This window comes from Aquila chrysaetos, chromosome 11, assembly GCF_900496995.4.
Source record: "Aquila chrysaetos chrysaetos chromosome 11, bAquChr1.4, whole genome shotgun sequence".
Lineage (NCBI taxonomy): Eukaryota > Metazoa > Chordata > Aves > Accipitriformes > Accipitridae > Aquila > Aquila chrysaetos.
In genome coordinates this window covers 7,301,117-7,317,121 of record NC_044014.1, presented here as the reverse complement: position 1 = coordinate 7,317,121, position 16,005 = coordinate 7,301,117, and the positions used below count along the sequence as shown (strand labels likewise).

The window sequence follows — 16,005 nt, the reverse complement described above, 5'->3', positions numbered from 1 at the left end:
AGCTGAGGGCTAAGCACACAGGGGAAGAAAAAGAATATAGGGAATTTCTGCAGTGAATGCCACGCAGAAAGAAGACCAACTCCAATAAGGCTAGAACCATGCAAGAGCAAGTCTGACCGGTCCCCTGAGATGCTCCCACTTTTACTGTTTGGTATCTGACAGTTTTACTGCTTTTGCTGTTGATGAGTGGTTCTTGTAGGAAACAGCTTGCTCTGGCATGTTGGTTACATGCATATATTCTGCAATCCACTTGCCATTAAACTGTTGCACTTCTACGCAGAGCTGCTTGGCTTGTCCAGAATAAGACATTGCATTTGCCTGCCATTTCAGTTCTCATGATCATCTGCTTTCTCACACAAACCAACATTCCCGCTTATATTGGGCTACATTTGCATCTCTGCATGTAAAAAAAAAAAAAAAAAAAAAATTATCTTGCATCAAGTCACACCTTGCCAACTAAACAGAACTCTGCAATTAGTTTAAATACTGTCAGCAAGTGGAATGAGTTTATGTCAGAGAAAGCAAAACACCACATATTGTGCATTAAAAGGATTCATATTTAGGGTTTTTGTATTGTTTGCCTGTGTGAACCAGACACTTCCAAGTGACCAACATTTACAAAGTAAGTTGTTGTTACTAGGGTAAAGATTTAGCACCGCATTTTCAACATAAAACCCAAATGACTGAGTGTCACCAAAACGTATTAAGATAAAAGAACATCAGGATAATAAAATATATTATAGTAAAGTAATTCCTTAAGAGTAAATTTCACAGCCCACAGTTAAAACAGTTTCTTTACAGGACAATTTTCTAAGGCATGCGAGTTTTACTTCAAGTGGCTCAAAAAGATGGATTTACCATCCAAAACCAAAGTCACGTTCGTGTCAGGCAAAACTCACGTAATATAACATGATACCATCTTGGAGTGTATTATAGTCCTCTTGCCACCTACCACAAAGGTGTGTCTAACCTACATAAGGAAACTTTTGCAAAACAAAGATTGCATTAAATAGTTGTCTCAATTATTTTTTCAACAGCTGATGTTCAGAAGGCAGCCTTGTTTTTAGGCATAAGAATTTAATGCACATACGTGCTAAAGCAAACTTTAAAAGCAGCTGCCTCAGTCAGTTTTGGAGCTTCAGAGGAAACAATCAAGGACTACCACAGAGCAAAGAATTTGGAGTATTCCCAAATTCAAAGTAATGCAGTACACTACCACGGGATGTATCAGAAGAACTGGCCAAACCTGTACAGCTGCAATGATTCGTAGTTCTCACAAGCAGAAGAAAAATGTACAGGCTGCACCAGCTCAGCAGAACCAAGGGAAGGCTTTACTTTAAATACTATGTCCATCTACTCTAACCAATTTTTACAGAACAATGAGGCTGTCATTCCACGAGGAATAAAGGAATTGTAAAAGAGAAGCAAAGAACATAGCTCAGGATGACCCAGATATTTTATAGTCAAAGACTGTCCCAAAGACAGTGCCCATTAAGTGCAGGGTGGTTATGTTTCTTTATAAGGAAGGCAACAAGAGGAAAATAGTGAAGCGAGAAGGACATCAGAGCAATCACCGTGCTATATATTCTGATGGGAATTCATGCTTAGCCAGAAGTACCTGATGCAGTTAAAAGTAGTAAGACTGCTTTTGACTGACAGAAATTAGTTATCAATTGTTAGAAGCACTGAAGGAACTGCTGTAGCTAAGGGTTCCTTTGTATTTGGCGTCCCTACTTGACACACTGCAGTCAGTACAGAACTCAAACATCAGTTATGGAACTGACAAAAGCTGTGGGGAAATAAAACAGTGTTGTTGCTACAGCAATGACAATTTCAAGAACGTGCCTGGAGATTCTAGCCGAAAAGGAATTTTCAACAAGGAACACACGTGAAAACAAACATGGATGCACAAATAAGATGCAGAGAAGGATAGGGATATACAAACTGTATTAGGACTGCTGTAAACCACTGACATCTAGAGATAGGCAAGAAAAATGCAGAATAAACCATAGCACAATACTTTCATATGCAATAATTTCTAATTTATACTTCACAATTCATATTTAATTAGCTTCAATTTTTTCCTTTAGATTTTCCCTTTTGTGCTGCTTGTGATGCACAAGGACCACAAACCGTTTATATAGATTAACACAGCAATGGCAGACATCCATGTCATATGCTCAGATCATGTTTGACTGAAGCATTTACATCCTAGATTATACTGTAGATTCTCTAATCTTTGATTCTATATTACGTATTCAGGTTTAGCCACTGCTCTCCACGTGGTTCAGATCTCTAAGGCTAATCAGCGCCATACAATTGGATCTAGTAGTTGGTATTCTGTCTGACAGCCAGTTAGCAAATGAAGTAGTCCACAATTTAGTAAACTCCTGTAAATCAGTCTTAATGGCAATCCCCTCCATGGGCCATCTACATGCTGCTCTGATATAATCACAGATCCCAGGAAAGACAGAATTAGATTGTGCAGCTTCTTACCTGCAGCTCCTTTGAGACTCTCTCTAAGTGGTTAGTTATCTTTTTTATTAGGTCACTATACATCTGTTCCGAATGCTGCTGGCATACACACTTATACACACAACTGCAGAAACAAATATAGGAACAAACAATGAACTTACAACAGTTTGCAATGAAGGGTAACAGACTTCAAAATATTTTGTTCAAGTCTCAATTTAGAGGATAATAGAGTTAACTGAATGATTGCTGAACTTTTAAATACAGTCCTAAGCTTGGAATGAGCTCCAGCAGACTCTTAAATCTCCCCTGGAGGCCCCAGTGTGTCCATCCCATTCCCCCTCCCCAACCTCACTTTAACTTATGAGTTCTCTTAACAGTGCACTTCAGAACAGCCAGGATAATTCTGTCAACAGCACAGTCCTAATTCTGGCTTTTGTCTCTCCTATGTGAATGAAGTCTCCATTAAAATAAGCGGGTTTAATGATTATATGCATATTCTAGGGCAAAACCCTTATCAAAAGAAGGGCAACACTGACATGCAGTCATAGAAGTTGCACCAAAACCATGCTAACGTTTCAGAACAAAACAGCAAAAGTTCTAAAATTAGAAACCCAAGCATGTTACTCCATCCTCTGTTACCTAAATTCTAAGAAAACCCTAAATTTTCATAATAAACAAAGATGCAGAGACAGAGCAACAAAACTTTAATTCTACTTCCCATGGCTTGGCTGTGTTAACTCTGGTCTTCAGTGTTACCTTTGCTTTTTAAGAACATTTTATTGCTCTCATAGTCAATAACACATATCTGAAAAATAAGGCTATGTGTTGAAAACAAATTTACAACAGTTGTAAAACAAATATATATATTACTTTCAGCAAGAAGTTACATTAAGGTAGTCATCATCGTCAGGACTAACACCAACATTATCTGTACCAAACAGCTTTTTCTCTCGAGTGCTTTCATTCTTTGAAGTCAGCATTTTGAAAGCTAGCTGCCAAAAATCAAGAGGCACAAGGAAGACTTCACCTGATATCTTGGGCAAGCCAAACCTCCTCCCCATGCCTCTGTTCTGCTTCCCTCTCTCTCCATCCCTCTGTACTGAGTACTGTGACAGCGAGCAACTTAGGCCAGAGACCGCCCCTTAGGACATGCACAAAAAACCTATTTCCAGCAAGGTCCAGATCTCAGACTTGAATTCTACAGGTTTTTAATAGCACCGAAAGCCTAAAGCTATGGTACAACAACACTGTCTCTCTGTAGGGGAATTATGACATTCCGATTCTCTGCTGAGAAGGTGGTACAATGACAAACAAACTGCAAAGATGGGATTAAAACAACTATAGACTATGGGCTATTGGGCTTCTTCTGGAGGAAGTTTTTACCAGTGAATTATCACTAATTTTTAGAAGTTCGTATTTATTCCCTTTGACAACTTCAAAAGCCTCAAAAATACAGCATTCACCCCTATGCAAAGCCTCCTCATTTGGCAAACCATGCTATTTCTTAAAACCCAAAAGACACCCCACACCTCTCCTACTATTATATTTTAAAAATAATTCAGTATCTGTAGTTTGATATTATTTAAATAATAGTCAAAGTCGTCCTGTTACTTTCACATGAATTCTACCAATAGCAGATCCTATTTTGGAACAAGCAAGTGCAAAAGACATTTTGGTATGATGCAGTAACAGCAAAAATACCAAAGACACAAACACTGATAAGAAAAGCCAGACTGATTTTTGTTACCTCTTACAAACCAGCCAGCTAGGTAAAAGGCAAATGGCCATACATTTGTTTACTCCATAACTAACCAGTATATAGCCACTTCCACAAGTTGACCACTTGCAACAATGTAACTAAACTGAATTTTAAAGTACACCTCTGCTTAGCCTTACATACAATATTGCTATACCTACTTCTGCAACACATTCTGTAGTCAAACACCAGTCTTTGTATGTACGTGCAGAGTGTGTTTACATTTTATTTGAACACTTCTATTTAGAGGTTCCTTCCCCATTTTCAGATCCTGTTTTCAGTTCCGGATTGTGGGCTGATTCTGTGAATCATCCTTGCCCTGCTACTACCCAAAGGAAGTCACGAGCTTGTTAGTCCTTTAGCATAACCAAGCACCTTAGGAAAAGGAAGACTCAAGCAGGACATTAGAAGGTAAGCATTTAGTGCGAGGGATGAAGATCTGAGATCTGTAAGTTGTCTTGAAGAGCAGCAATCTAACTGCATTGTACCTGGGAGGCAGCTGTAACGCTTGCCAGAAGTACAACTTCACTGCTCACATTTTCCTCATCTCAAAGTTTCCTTCACATTTGTCAATATATTTAACCCTTGTAATAGGAAGTGACTATGCACAGGCAGGCTTTGGACTCAAAGATGAAAACACAGTCACTAATCACACTTTGATACCTTATGGGTAAACTGATCCGTAGTAAGTATCTGCATACACACCTTTGAAGTTATCTCCTAGCCTTCACTGCTGTGGAGTAGACACCTACAGTTATCACTGATCATGTCAAATACAGTAGTTTGAGTATCTAATAATATATTTTGAGTTTGCTTTATGGAAACCTTGATTCCTTTAGTCAGCACAAGGACGATCAAAAAGACCACTGTATTTTCAGCTCAGTTTCACTGTAAAAAAAATATAAAAGATATGTAGCTGTTCGAACCACTTCAAAAACCACCTCATTTTCAGACTAAAGAACTAGCCTAGGGAAGCAGAGAGGATCTAAATCTCAAGTCTGCTGCAGACTTTCTGTAACACTCCAAGCAAGCATCATCATTAAATTCAACAAAAAAGCAGTTTTTCTTCCATCCTCAATCTATGTTGTCTAGATTATAAGTCAAGCAAAGGGACACCCTCTAAAATAAAATTAAAAAAACACATAAAAAAACCCTCCTGGTTGGAAGAGGCTGTGTCAGAGTAATTACATCCACAGACATAATTTTTAAAAGAAAATTTAAAAAACTGACACAGTAGCTTTATCAGTAACACTGAACTACAGACAATCTTTTGTTTTGGCAAAATACATGCAACAGACATCTGTGCATCATTACAATACTGCATCAAAAGTCACCCTGATGTCTAAGGGTTATCTATGAGAAACTTAAAACCCATTATTCCTTTAAGAATTAAACTTCTGAGCAGTAAAAAGATGGCAAAGATATACTGCAGTTATCTGAAACCCATAACTAGGTACAGGTCTACTCTAGGTATTAAAGCATTAACTTTGCACACCTACTCTTTATCAGAGAAGACTACGGAGAGATGTTGGCTTAACTCTTACTGACAGTTGTTTGCACATTGGGGATTTCAAGCTAGGAAAAGGATTTTGATTACTTACACTAAAGCTGCAAAATGTCTCTCAGTTCAAATTTACCACCTCAATTACTGAGACACATGCTGATGTCTGAGTCTTGGTAACAGCAGTTCCAAAAGTTTGGAGAGGAAAGAGGAAAATTATTAAAGTTTTTAACTGGAGTTAAGAGGGAAGACTAAACACCTGCCCTTCTTGGATCTGATTCCCTAATCCAAAGTTTCAAACTGGAGAGATGAAGCGGGCAGGAGACAACAGAGCTGAAAGCCTCTAAACATGGCAATCGGTGACTGAGCTGCCAGTGTTATTTCATAGAGTGCAACACTGTGGTAAAGAAAATCAAGACAGCAGCACTACTAGTTGTGTTGCTGGCAAGGGCCAGTAGTTTTAATGGCATCTTGGCCAGCAAATGCAGCAGCAGCTACCCAGTTTCCACCCTATTTACCAACATCCTGGATACCTGTCACCTACAGAACAAAAATCTCAATTTTAGTCAATCCCTTAAGAAACTGCCAGGTCTCTAAAGCATTTAGCATTTTGGTTTGGAGCGGTAGTGTGGTTTTGAAGCAAATCCCCTACCATCCCCACCACTGTGCACTAGCTTAGTCTGCAAGGCAGTTCTGGTGCGTGACTAGATCCCTTTTAAAGCAAACTGCAGCTCCACGCCAGGTACAAATCAAATGTTCTCCAGACAAGAATGGAGATATAAAGGACTGAACCTTGTGTCAGTCTTTCAGACAGCCTCTAACTACACATGCAGTGGGATGGCTGGGCAAGGGGAAAATCAGACCAAATCTACCTGATGCAAAACACAAATGACAGTTTATATGGACAGACCCTGGCACCGGTTGCTTCTATTTACTTCTGCACCTCTACTGCACCAAATTAGTTCCTATTAGACATGACAAAGAAGCCTTTTGAAACATCAACTCAAACACCTACCATGCCAGTCTCTTCTGCCCCTTTGAGGAAAGGGATGTTGAGACTTTAATACATTTCTTAATATATTACATTAAGCAACTGTGGTGGAGCTTACTTTAATGTTAATGTTTTCAGCACTTATGCATTTTAATTCTCTGGCATTTATTCCTGTTAACATGGGATGTCAACATCTGTATCTTATTCACTCATTCCAACCATTTAAACAATATTGTTACTTCCATAACCTTCCCACTCTCCTCCTCATAAATACAAAATATAACATATGCATAGGCTGCAAGATAAAACAAACATTTAACTTGAAAGAAAAAAAAAGTAACGTAGCACTTAAAAGATTTCCTTACCTGTATATTTGTTCGTAGGAGATAGGGATGTAGTCACCAGGACTCTGAGTTAAAAGCTGATCTATGGCACTGTCCAACTTTGGCCAATATGTGCTCTTATAGTCTTCAATTGTTATAACATTCATTACTACAAGAAAAAGACAAAACTACATTTAGTAATCTTAGCTAAAAGATTAGAAGCAAGTGAATGCTCTGCAATTTCAGATCACACCAATCAGCTGCCCAAAAACACTGGGAACAGTTCACTTCCGCTAAGATAACCTCATCTAAAACTAAAGCCCAGACTTGAATTTGTACCTTTTTATTTACAGAAAATAAAATAAAATCAGAAAACCTGCCAAATCAGTGCTTGCATATTTCTTAGGGTCCCAAGTAGCAGGGAAAAACAAAGTCCTGGGAGTTCTAGCATGACAATGTAATAATAATAATTTAAAAAAAAAAAAGTGTAGTTCAGTAGATAGTTCAGATTAATAAATTACACAACTTTGTGGGAGTCCAGAATCAACAATTAACACTGGGTCCTTACATGCAGGAGAACAAGCTTTGGCCAAGACTGGTAGTTTTTGGCATACTCCTTCCCAGCAGATATATTAATTTTACAAGTCTCAGGTGGAACCAGAAGCTTCCTTGGCCTAAAAAGTGATGCAATTCCCTCTGCCTTCAATTGCAGTTAGGCTCCCGGGCAACTGTTTTGGATATGTATTACAGCTCCCCCTCTAGCAGACACAATAATACTCCTTTTCCAGATAAGAATCAACACAGGGAAGAATAGGAGGCATTTAAATTAGCGTTCCCGTTCCCCATCACTCCCTGATTTTCTCCCCGAGCTTCCCAAGGGCACCTTCTTGCACAAGCCCCTCAGTGTGTCTTCACAGACACTTTTAATCTCTCTCTTTTCAGGGAGGATTTCTGAACCAACCACACGTGGCTCAGTTCCAACAGCAGCCACAGGAGAAGGGTTAGCACCTTCCCTTCAGAGATGTACTCACAGGACTGCCTTGCTGGCTTGTCACACCACCATAGCTTCACAGCACCCACTCAAAACAAAGCCCTCAGTAAATAACAGCACAGGGTATACTTCACATCAAAACTATCCAGTCCAGGAAATCAAAAGTAATTTCTTCATTTGAACTCCACCTGTGGGTCTAGGCTATATAGAACAGAGAATAAAGATAGTTCCCACCCCAAACAATCCAGTTTAGACACTGCACTGAAAAGAAATATTTTTAATAGGGCTGCATTTTAAATACATGTGTAAATGTAGATTCACTGCTGGGTTTGAGGAGCAAGGTTTCTGAAATGTTATTTTCACAAAGGGCTGAAAGGAGCTGGGTAAGTCACTTTTGGCAGCATTATGAAGAACAATTCTAGGGAAATACAGGCAAGACAGTTATCGTGAGAAAAAGAAGAGTATAAAGAAAATGTGGAGTAAGAGAGGTGTGAGACAAGAAATGTTTGGACACTATCTGTAAGAGCAGGTGTTACAGATTCCTGTTGTGTGTTGTCTTAGGGTATTTCAGCCAGAAACCTTGCTTAGTGAAGAATGTTAGTGCAGTACTTCTAGCCCCCCCTTCCCCCACCTAGTCATTGGTTCACTTTTGCTTCATACCTGTTACAGAAACGGATCTAATTAACACAGTATGTGTCTGATTAGTGAACAGGTCACCACCGCCAAATGCTGCAGGATGCTGTCCCAACACTCCAGCCTGCTATCTAAAAGTATGACACCATTCGCTAACAGGTTGATAAAGGTTACAGGTCCTGGTACGCAACTACCAGGACATAAGTTAACATGTCCAGCAAGTCACCTCCACAATGTAAAAGCATCTGTGCAGTCAGGAACAGCACAGCACCTGCCTGACAGTAAAATCACCCCTTATTCATCTGTCTTGCAATGACTTGCTTGAGTTCTCGTGTCTTACAGAGCTCAGGCGCTGGGCAGACGTTCTCAGGACCAGCTTCCATGTAGTAGCTTTACTATTCATACTCAGTAGCAAATCTGAACATTTGTATTTCACTTTGTTACCCCGAAAGAGGTGGGTCTCCACAGAAGCGCTCTTTTCCACACAAAACATTAAACTGAAGTCAGCATAAATATTAGACCAAGTCTTGACTTAAGATTTCAATGTATAATCACACCCACATCTGGTTTAACATATTAAATGAGCTCTATTCATTTGAAAGAAAATAGTCAAGTAAGAATTGAAAAAAACTATTTTGCAGTGTTTAACAGGCTGTTGAGATGTCAATTTTTTTTTTTTTTTTTTTTTTTTTTTTTTTTTTTTTTTTTTTTACAATGTGGAAGAAGAAAGAAGCAGCAGACAAGAAGGCCTGCCCGTTAGAAGTGCTGCAGAGGTAAAAGACAAAATGCTTTTACGAACAGCCCCAAGAGGCTTGCATAGGAAACACTGATAAGTTCAAAGTAACATTCTAGAAAAGCTTCATTTTTATTCAAAAGACTCCTACAAGTACTATGTCATTTGATTTCCACACTTCAGTTCTGAAACTAAGCCAACCATAATATTTATATAGTTAAAAGTCCAAAGACTACACACTGAACAATCACTATTTTTATTCTTCTAATCCAGAAAACAAACTACTTTAAAATTTTAGTAACTGCCAAAAGTTACTAATGTCCTTTTTTTCTGGCAGTGCTTACACACACAAAAAAAAAAGCGAAGGGTGACTTAAAGTTGCGTCCTCCAGTTACAAACTCTGCAAGAACAAACTCAAGACCAGGAAGGAAAGAAATCACACAAATCCTTAGAAAGAAAAGACAGACTGCCCTTTCAGAAACATCTTTAACTTTTTATTTTTCTATCTTTTTAGGATGTCATTCTTAAATGTTAATCCCTACATTAGGTATTCAAGATTTAAAAGGATTTGTCCAACAGCCTCCATTACGTTCCTCCCAAGGAAAGGATGATACTAAAAGATGACTTTCATTTCATTGAGATTTATTAAGTTTCTGAGAAGTGACACAGACTTTTTGTAACAAAGCATGCTAGAATGCATGATTTTATCCAACTACAGCGAGTTTGGGGTGGGGTTGGGAGAGAAATCAGTCTGATCGGATAGAAAGGAAGCCAGTATCTTCCAGTGAATTATAAAAGACTTCACAAGTAAAGCTTGAGAAGCAACTGCTGCTTTTCCATATACAGAAAAGTTCAAAAGAAAATCTGTTTAAGTCAAATGCAGCAGTGAAACCATTTAAGTGAAAAAGAATATGCATGAGCTTCACTTCATAACCTAGATATTTCAGTACCATAGCCATAATTGAAACATAGCCTGCTCCAAGCTACCAAATTCTTTGATATCAACTTCAATCAAAAGAATGGCAAAAAACACTACAACTTTAAAAAAACAAAAGCAAAAAGTCTAAGAGGAGGTATACGTCCCCCATGAAATTGATAAGAAAAACTTACAAACACACATAGCTTAAAAAAGATGCTGGAACAGTAATACGTACAGGACGTGAAGAATAGAATAATAATTAAAAAAAAATCATTGATAATGTTGGTTTTGTTATTTAGATGAGACAACCTGAAAAGCTACTCAAAACGCTTACTACGTTCACATATAAAAACCATCCTTCTTTTAAAACCATAGCTATAAGAGCAGGGGACAGAGCAGGACAGGTAAGCCAACCTACTGTCAAGTAAGCAGACATCAGTCTGACAATTATCTGTCATTTATTCTGACAATAAAAATCAAAGAAAGCAGCTAGGCATCCTTCAGAAGCTTTGCTTCATCTCAAAGTGACATATATGAAGCTTTACTGCTTAATTAGCAATGCACCCCACAATCCTAAAATATTTTGTCAAAGTGTACAGACTCTTCAAGCAGATGTCTGAGACTAATCTACAGACTTGTAGCTATTGCTGTGGCTCTACGCTTTCCTTTTTCTCAGCCATCATGTGCGTGTTTACACAATAGATTTTGCTGTATCCCCTGCCTGACACATCCTAGCATATATTAGCACGTTTATGAGTCTGCCCTGTAGTTGCTTTCAGTTCTATTCTATTTTTGTTACATGTTTCTCAGTCTGCGTTAAGACTGGTTAGTAAAAGTAATGTTAAACTTTTTCTTCATCAGACAATTTGCCTACGCAGCAAAGCACATACACTGCACTGAACTACATTATGCAACAGGGTAGTCAACAGATTTAATGGATATGCCAACGCTCACAGCTACATGTGCCCATCCTAAATGGGACTGGGATCAACTACACTTATAACCATCCTTGCCTGAAAAGGATGAAAAAAACAAGACACTGCAATTACTAGTACAGAAGAGTTTTGCTTAAAGTATTAAATGCTCTTACTCTTATTTTCTCCCTTACGGCCTTTGAAAAATATCTTTCATAACACTACTACTTTATAAATCTGTAACTATGACTGAAGCTGATCAACTGTAAATAAAGATTTAGTTATAAGTTTACCACACTACAGAAAAATTTCTTAAGTTGCTTTAATCAGAAGAAAGGCTATTAACTGAACTATGCATTATTATATCTGATTTTAGTTCTCAGTCTCACCAAAATCTCAAGGAAGGAGAATTGGATTTGGCCCCTTCAAAAGATTTTAAAGGGTCACCATCTAACCTTCTTCCTCCAGAAGGAATTCTAATTCTGCCAGCTGAATTAGACCAAAAAAGGCCCACCAAACAGCTTTAGTCTGCAACTACGAACATGAACAAAACCAACAAGCTGCAAGAAATTATGTATTGGAACACAGGCACTGGATTTTTTGTTTTGGAGGAAAGAATCAGGAGGGAGAGACCTATCTGAACGTCAGAGGCACTCCAATTCGTCATAGGATTGTTGGAAACTACACGTCACCAACATTCTTGCAGGTCACCTGTAGGATAACCTGTCTAAGGCTAAGCCTCTGCATCACGAAGCAAGGCATGAGTCCTCATGCTCATTCAACTGCAAGAAGTTCTTCATGCAGCAGAGAACAGACAACTTTCCTCTCAAGCTTAAGACAGACAATCACCTTCTCGACACATTCTGCCATTGCTAAGACAGAGCATGCAGAAGGGGGTCTAGCACACACTGTCCGCTTCTTCGTTGTACGTTTACACTGAAAGTGACCTTTCTTCCTCTTTCTATACCTGAAAATTAAACAGAGGCGATTAAGAGATCCTCTGCCAGAGCCAGGATTAGAACAGGCAGGATCCCAACTCAGCTCCTGTACTTTCTCAGTGCACATTACTTCACTGGACTTGTTCTGTTCATATACACAGGCTATCCACAACACAACTGTGTAGATAAGTTCTAATGAGCTTAACTCAGATAATTTTGTATTTTACAGGAATTTTCATTTTCTTCAAAACAATACTTAACATCAGTAAGACAGACATTGGGTTGAGATACCAATGCTGGAGAAGTGAAAACAAGAACTCAAAAACCACACCCTAAGCAAAATCATGCACAGCCTCTTCTTCTCCCCCTCAGACATAAATTGCAGATTAGCCGGAAAGTCACCTTCCCATTTGGTGAAGATCCAACTTGAAAACCATTTTCATTCTGAAACAGAAGGAAAAACTAAGACTCTAAATTTCTCGATTGGGAATTCAAGAGCTGAGTTTAGCAAGGCTGAACGACATTTCATTTCAACTGACTCAAGTGCTTACAAGCCACCCCAAGGTACCTGGAGTCCTGACAAGCAAGGCAGGCAGCTGACAAGCAAGGCAGGCAGAGAGCCAGAAAGCTCATGGAGTCTGGGAGCCTCAACTTCAAAGCTGCTAGCCTTGGCAATGTGCCTAGAGCCATGAAATCCAAGGCTACCAGAGAAGCAGGGATCCAGAAGCCTGAACTTCGAGCTTCTGATCAGCTCTGGAGCTGAGCTACTGAGGAGCTGGACAGGTGAGCTGGCACTGGGGAAAGGGGGGAAACAAAGAAAAAAAGGTGCGCTTCCCATCAAAATTTCATCATGGCAGTTACACGGTTACACTTCGAGGAATACTTTTAACTAGCCAAATCCAAGTTTTCTGCAAGCGTTAGAGAAAAGGGCATATTTTGCCCAGAGGCGTGACTTCCGGAAATAAAAGCAGAATTGAAATGAACAGCAAAAGGTCTTCCCCTCCCTCAACCTTAGCTCAGCAAAACAACAGAAAAATTGGCCATTTCTGTTAAAAGCTATATGCAGAAGATGTTTTGGAGGGGTAAATTTGCCCTCAGTCGTTCTCGTCAGGCCTTTGCAGGCCTACGTCCCTTCCAAGACCGCAGACCCCTTCCAGGGGCTCGGCACACATTGCCATCCGCCGTCAGCAATGACAAACAGGTTTCAGGCCCACCTTTGGGTTTTTCAGGCAGAAAGAAAAAGTCTTCAGGAAAACACGGCCTGAGCTAAGAGCTTGAGGAAAAGCAACAGTGCCTCCGTACAGCTGAACACCCTGCCTACACCCGCTCTCCCAGTTCAACAGCCAGATCTACCACGTCACCTTGCCGTGACAGGAAAGCAGCAGACAGTTGGGGTGTGCGCAGGAAAGGTTATTTTCTCCTTCCCAGGCGCCTTCACCCCTTCGATTTCGCTTCGAGAAGCCTCTCGGGCCAAGACCCACGTCAGGGACCGGCCGTAGGGCCGACCTGAGCCCAGCCACGGGAGAAGCGGGCGGGGAGGGAGGGAGGGAGGGAGGGACTGACACCGGGGTCCCCCCCCGTGCGGCCGAGGCCGAGGGCAGGGCGGTCACTCACGGAACTTGGAGGTCGAGGCGTTGATGTTGATGGCGGCGGCGATGGCTCCGGCTCCCCCCTTACCCGCGGCGGCGGCGGCCCCCGGCTCGCAGCCTCGCAGCACGCCGTTGGCCTCGGGCACCGCGGGGAGCTCCGGCCCTGCCGGGGGCCCGGCGGCGGCGGCGGCGGCGCCGCGCAGGAGTCGGTCACCGAGCGGCGCGGCGGCGGGGCCCAGCAGGTGCCGCCCGTAGCCGCCGGCTCCCCAGTTGTTGTGGTTCTGGTCGTCCATCATGGCCTCGCAGCCGCCGCCGCCCTCCTCCTCCATGCTCTCCTCCTCCATGGCGGCTGCCTGCCTACCGGCCGGGGCGGCGAGGAGAGGAGAAGAGCGAGGCCAAGCGGGGCGGGGGGATCACCGCCCGCCGCCCATGGCGGCCGCTCTCCGCCCGCCGGGGCTCGCCGCGGCCGCCAGCCCAGGCTCCGGCCGCACAGCGCGACACTTTGCGGCAGAGGCGGAAAGGCGGCGGAGCGGACCGGGAGGACGCGCACGCCCCACCCCGCCGCCGCCAACCACCACACGCACGCACTGACAACGCCGCGGGGCATGCTGGGGAGTGTAGTCCGGCGGGACGGAGCTGCGATTGGCTGGCGTGCGGAAGGAGGCGGGGCCGCCCGCCGGCGGGCAGCGCGCTGTGCATTGTGGGGTGGCGGTGGGCTCGGCGGAGCTGTGAGGAGAAGGGCGGGCTGGCGGGCAGGTGGAGCGGGGCCGGGTTTCCCCTTCCCCGTCTCGTCCCAAGCCCGGTGGTTAATTTTAGTTCGAGAGGGCAGGCTCCGGCAGGTCCCGGCTTTGGTTTCACCTCTCCCGCTGAGGAGAAGGGACTGCCCCCGCCCGGGGCCTGCGGTCGGCCTCGGGGCCTTGGGCTGCATCCCCCTCTAGCGGGAAAGCGCTCCGCGGGCGGCGGGGCCCCGCCGGGGAAACGGGCACGGCCACATCCCCCTTAGAAAACCACCCGAAACGCGGCTGCGGGTGTTCTGCCGCCCCTCCCGCTCGTACTTGGCGCTCTGTGAGGCGCCGGCACAGCGTTGCCACCTCACAGGGATTCCCCTCGGCTGTTGCTGAGGGAAAGCCTGCGCGAGTAACGCACAGAACCGTTTGTCTTGTCAGTGAACGATGTCACGGTTCAAAACAATTCGTTAACGTTGTCTAGTTGCCTTCAAGTACGCTTACTTTCGGTTTTATTTTCGTTTGCAACTGGCTGCTGCCATGGAAGGACGGAAATGAATAGTGGGGTTTTACTGCAAACACATTTCCACTGTGTGGGGTTTTGCTCTTGCCTAGCAAACAAAAAAAGTGAAAAGCATAGATAAAAGCAGAGGTGTCTAGCCTTCTTTCCAAAACGTCTCGTGGAAAGTGAAAAGCATGTCATTTGTTTTCCAAATAGAAACGCAGATTTCTACTTCAGCATGAGACAAAATTGTCCTGTTTTCTAAAAGCAGAAGATGCCACTGGTTTCACTGCGCTGTCTCAGGTTGCTATGATAGAAGCAGGCGATGGAAAGAATTGGTCCCTATCGCATTTTTTCCTTATGTATTTGAACTAATAGTGTTTTTCTTATACGTCAAGATCACACAGTGAATATCAACGGTCTGTTCAATATACCAAGTCCTCTCCATTTTATACCTTGGTAGATGCCAGCAAGTCACAGTTTGTCTCAGAGACCAAAAGCTGATTTGGCGCACCATGCGTAAATCTTAGATTATGGATTTAGCATATTCACACGCCTGCTTTGGCTGTTGATCTGTTTCTATCTATGCCTTAACTACAGCTGGAAAAAGGACAGAAAGGACATTTTTTGTTCACTTCTGCTACATCTTTGCATTTACTGAGTGGGCTGTATAATACAATGCAAATATCAATAGCGTCACTTATAATGGATATTAAACTTTGAAAGCTAAAGCAGCAAACCATTTTTAGCTTAGGTAAGTGTTGCAATTTTCTGGTAATCACAAAGAAACGTAAATGAAGTTTGCGTGTCTTCACTGCTTCAAGAAAGACATCTTTGTGTTCTCAACCTGCAGAGCAACTCCGTCGTACCCTCCTACTCATCCGCTTCCACTGATCTCAGGAGCGCGTCTCAGATGGTTTGCCAGTATTTAAAAACACTGTGACCTGAGGGGAAATCAGGAACTTATCAGCATAGCTTTATCTTTGTCTTTTATTAATTTTGAAAGTGCTTATGT

General features: G+C 42.2%; 1 protein-coding gene across 5 annotated transcripts in view; it reads right to left on the bottom strand.

Annotated features, from left to right (window-relative positions):
* CACUL1 (CDK2 associated cullin domain 1) overlaps nucleotides 1–14,277 on the bottom strand; it is a 53,042-nt gene extending 38,765 nt beyond the window's left edge. Inside the window, exons 1-3 of one of the 5 annotated variants that reach the window (XM_041127321.1) lie at nucleotides 13,789–14,277; nucleotides 7,089–7,215; nucleotides 2,497–2,599 (exon numbers count right to left, since the gene is read on the bottom strand). In XM_041127321.1, coding sequence (XP_040983255.1) covers nucleotides 2,497–2,599; nucleotides 7,089–7,215; nucleotides 13,789–14,107 — 549 coding nt within the window. In that variant the 5' untranslated portion in view covers nucleotides 14,108–14,277. The remainder of the gene's footprint in view (nucleotides 1–2,496; nucleotides 2,600–7,088; nucleotides 7,216–13,788) is intronic. The other 4 variants (XM_041127322.1, XM_030031528.2, XM_030031530.2 and 1 more) reach the window with 4 other exon arrangements.
* Between the last annotated feature and the right edge of the window lie 1,728 nt (nucleotides 14,278–16,005).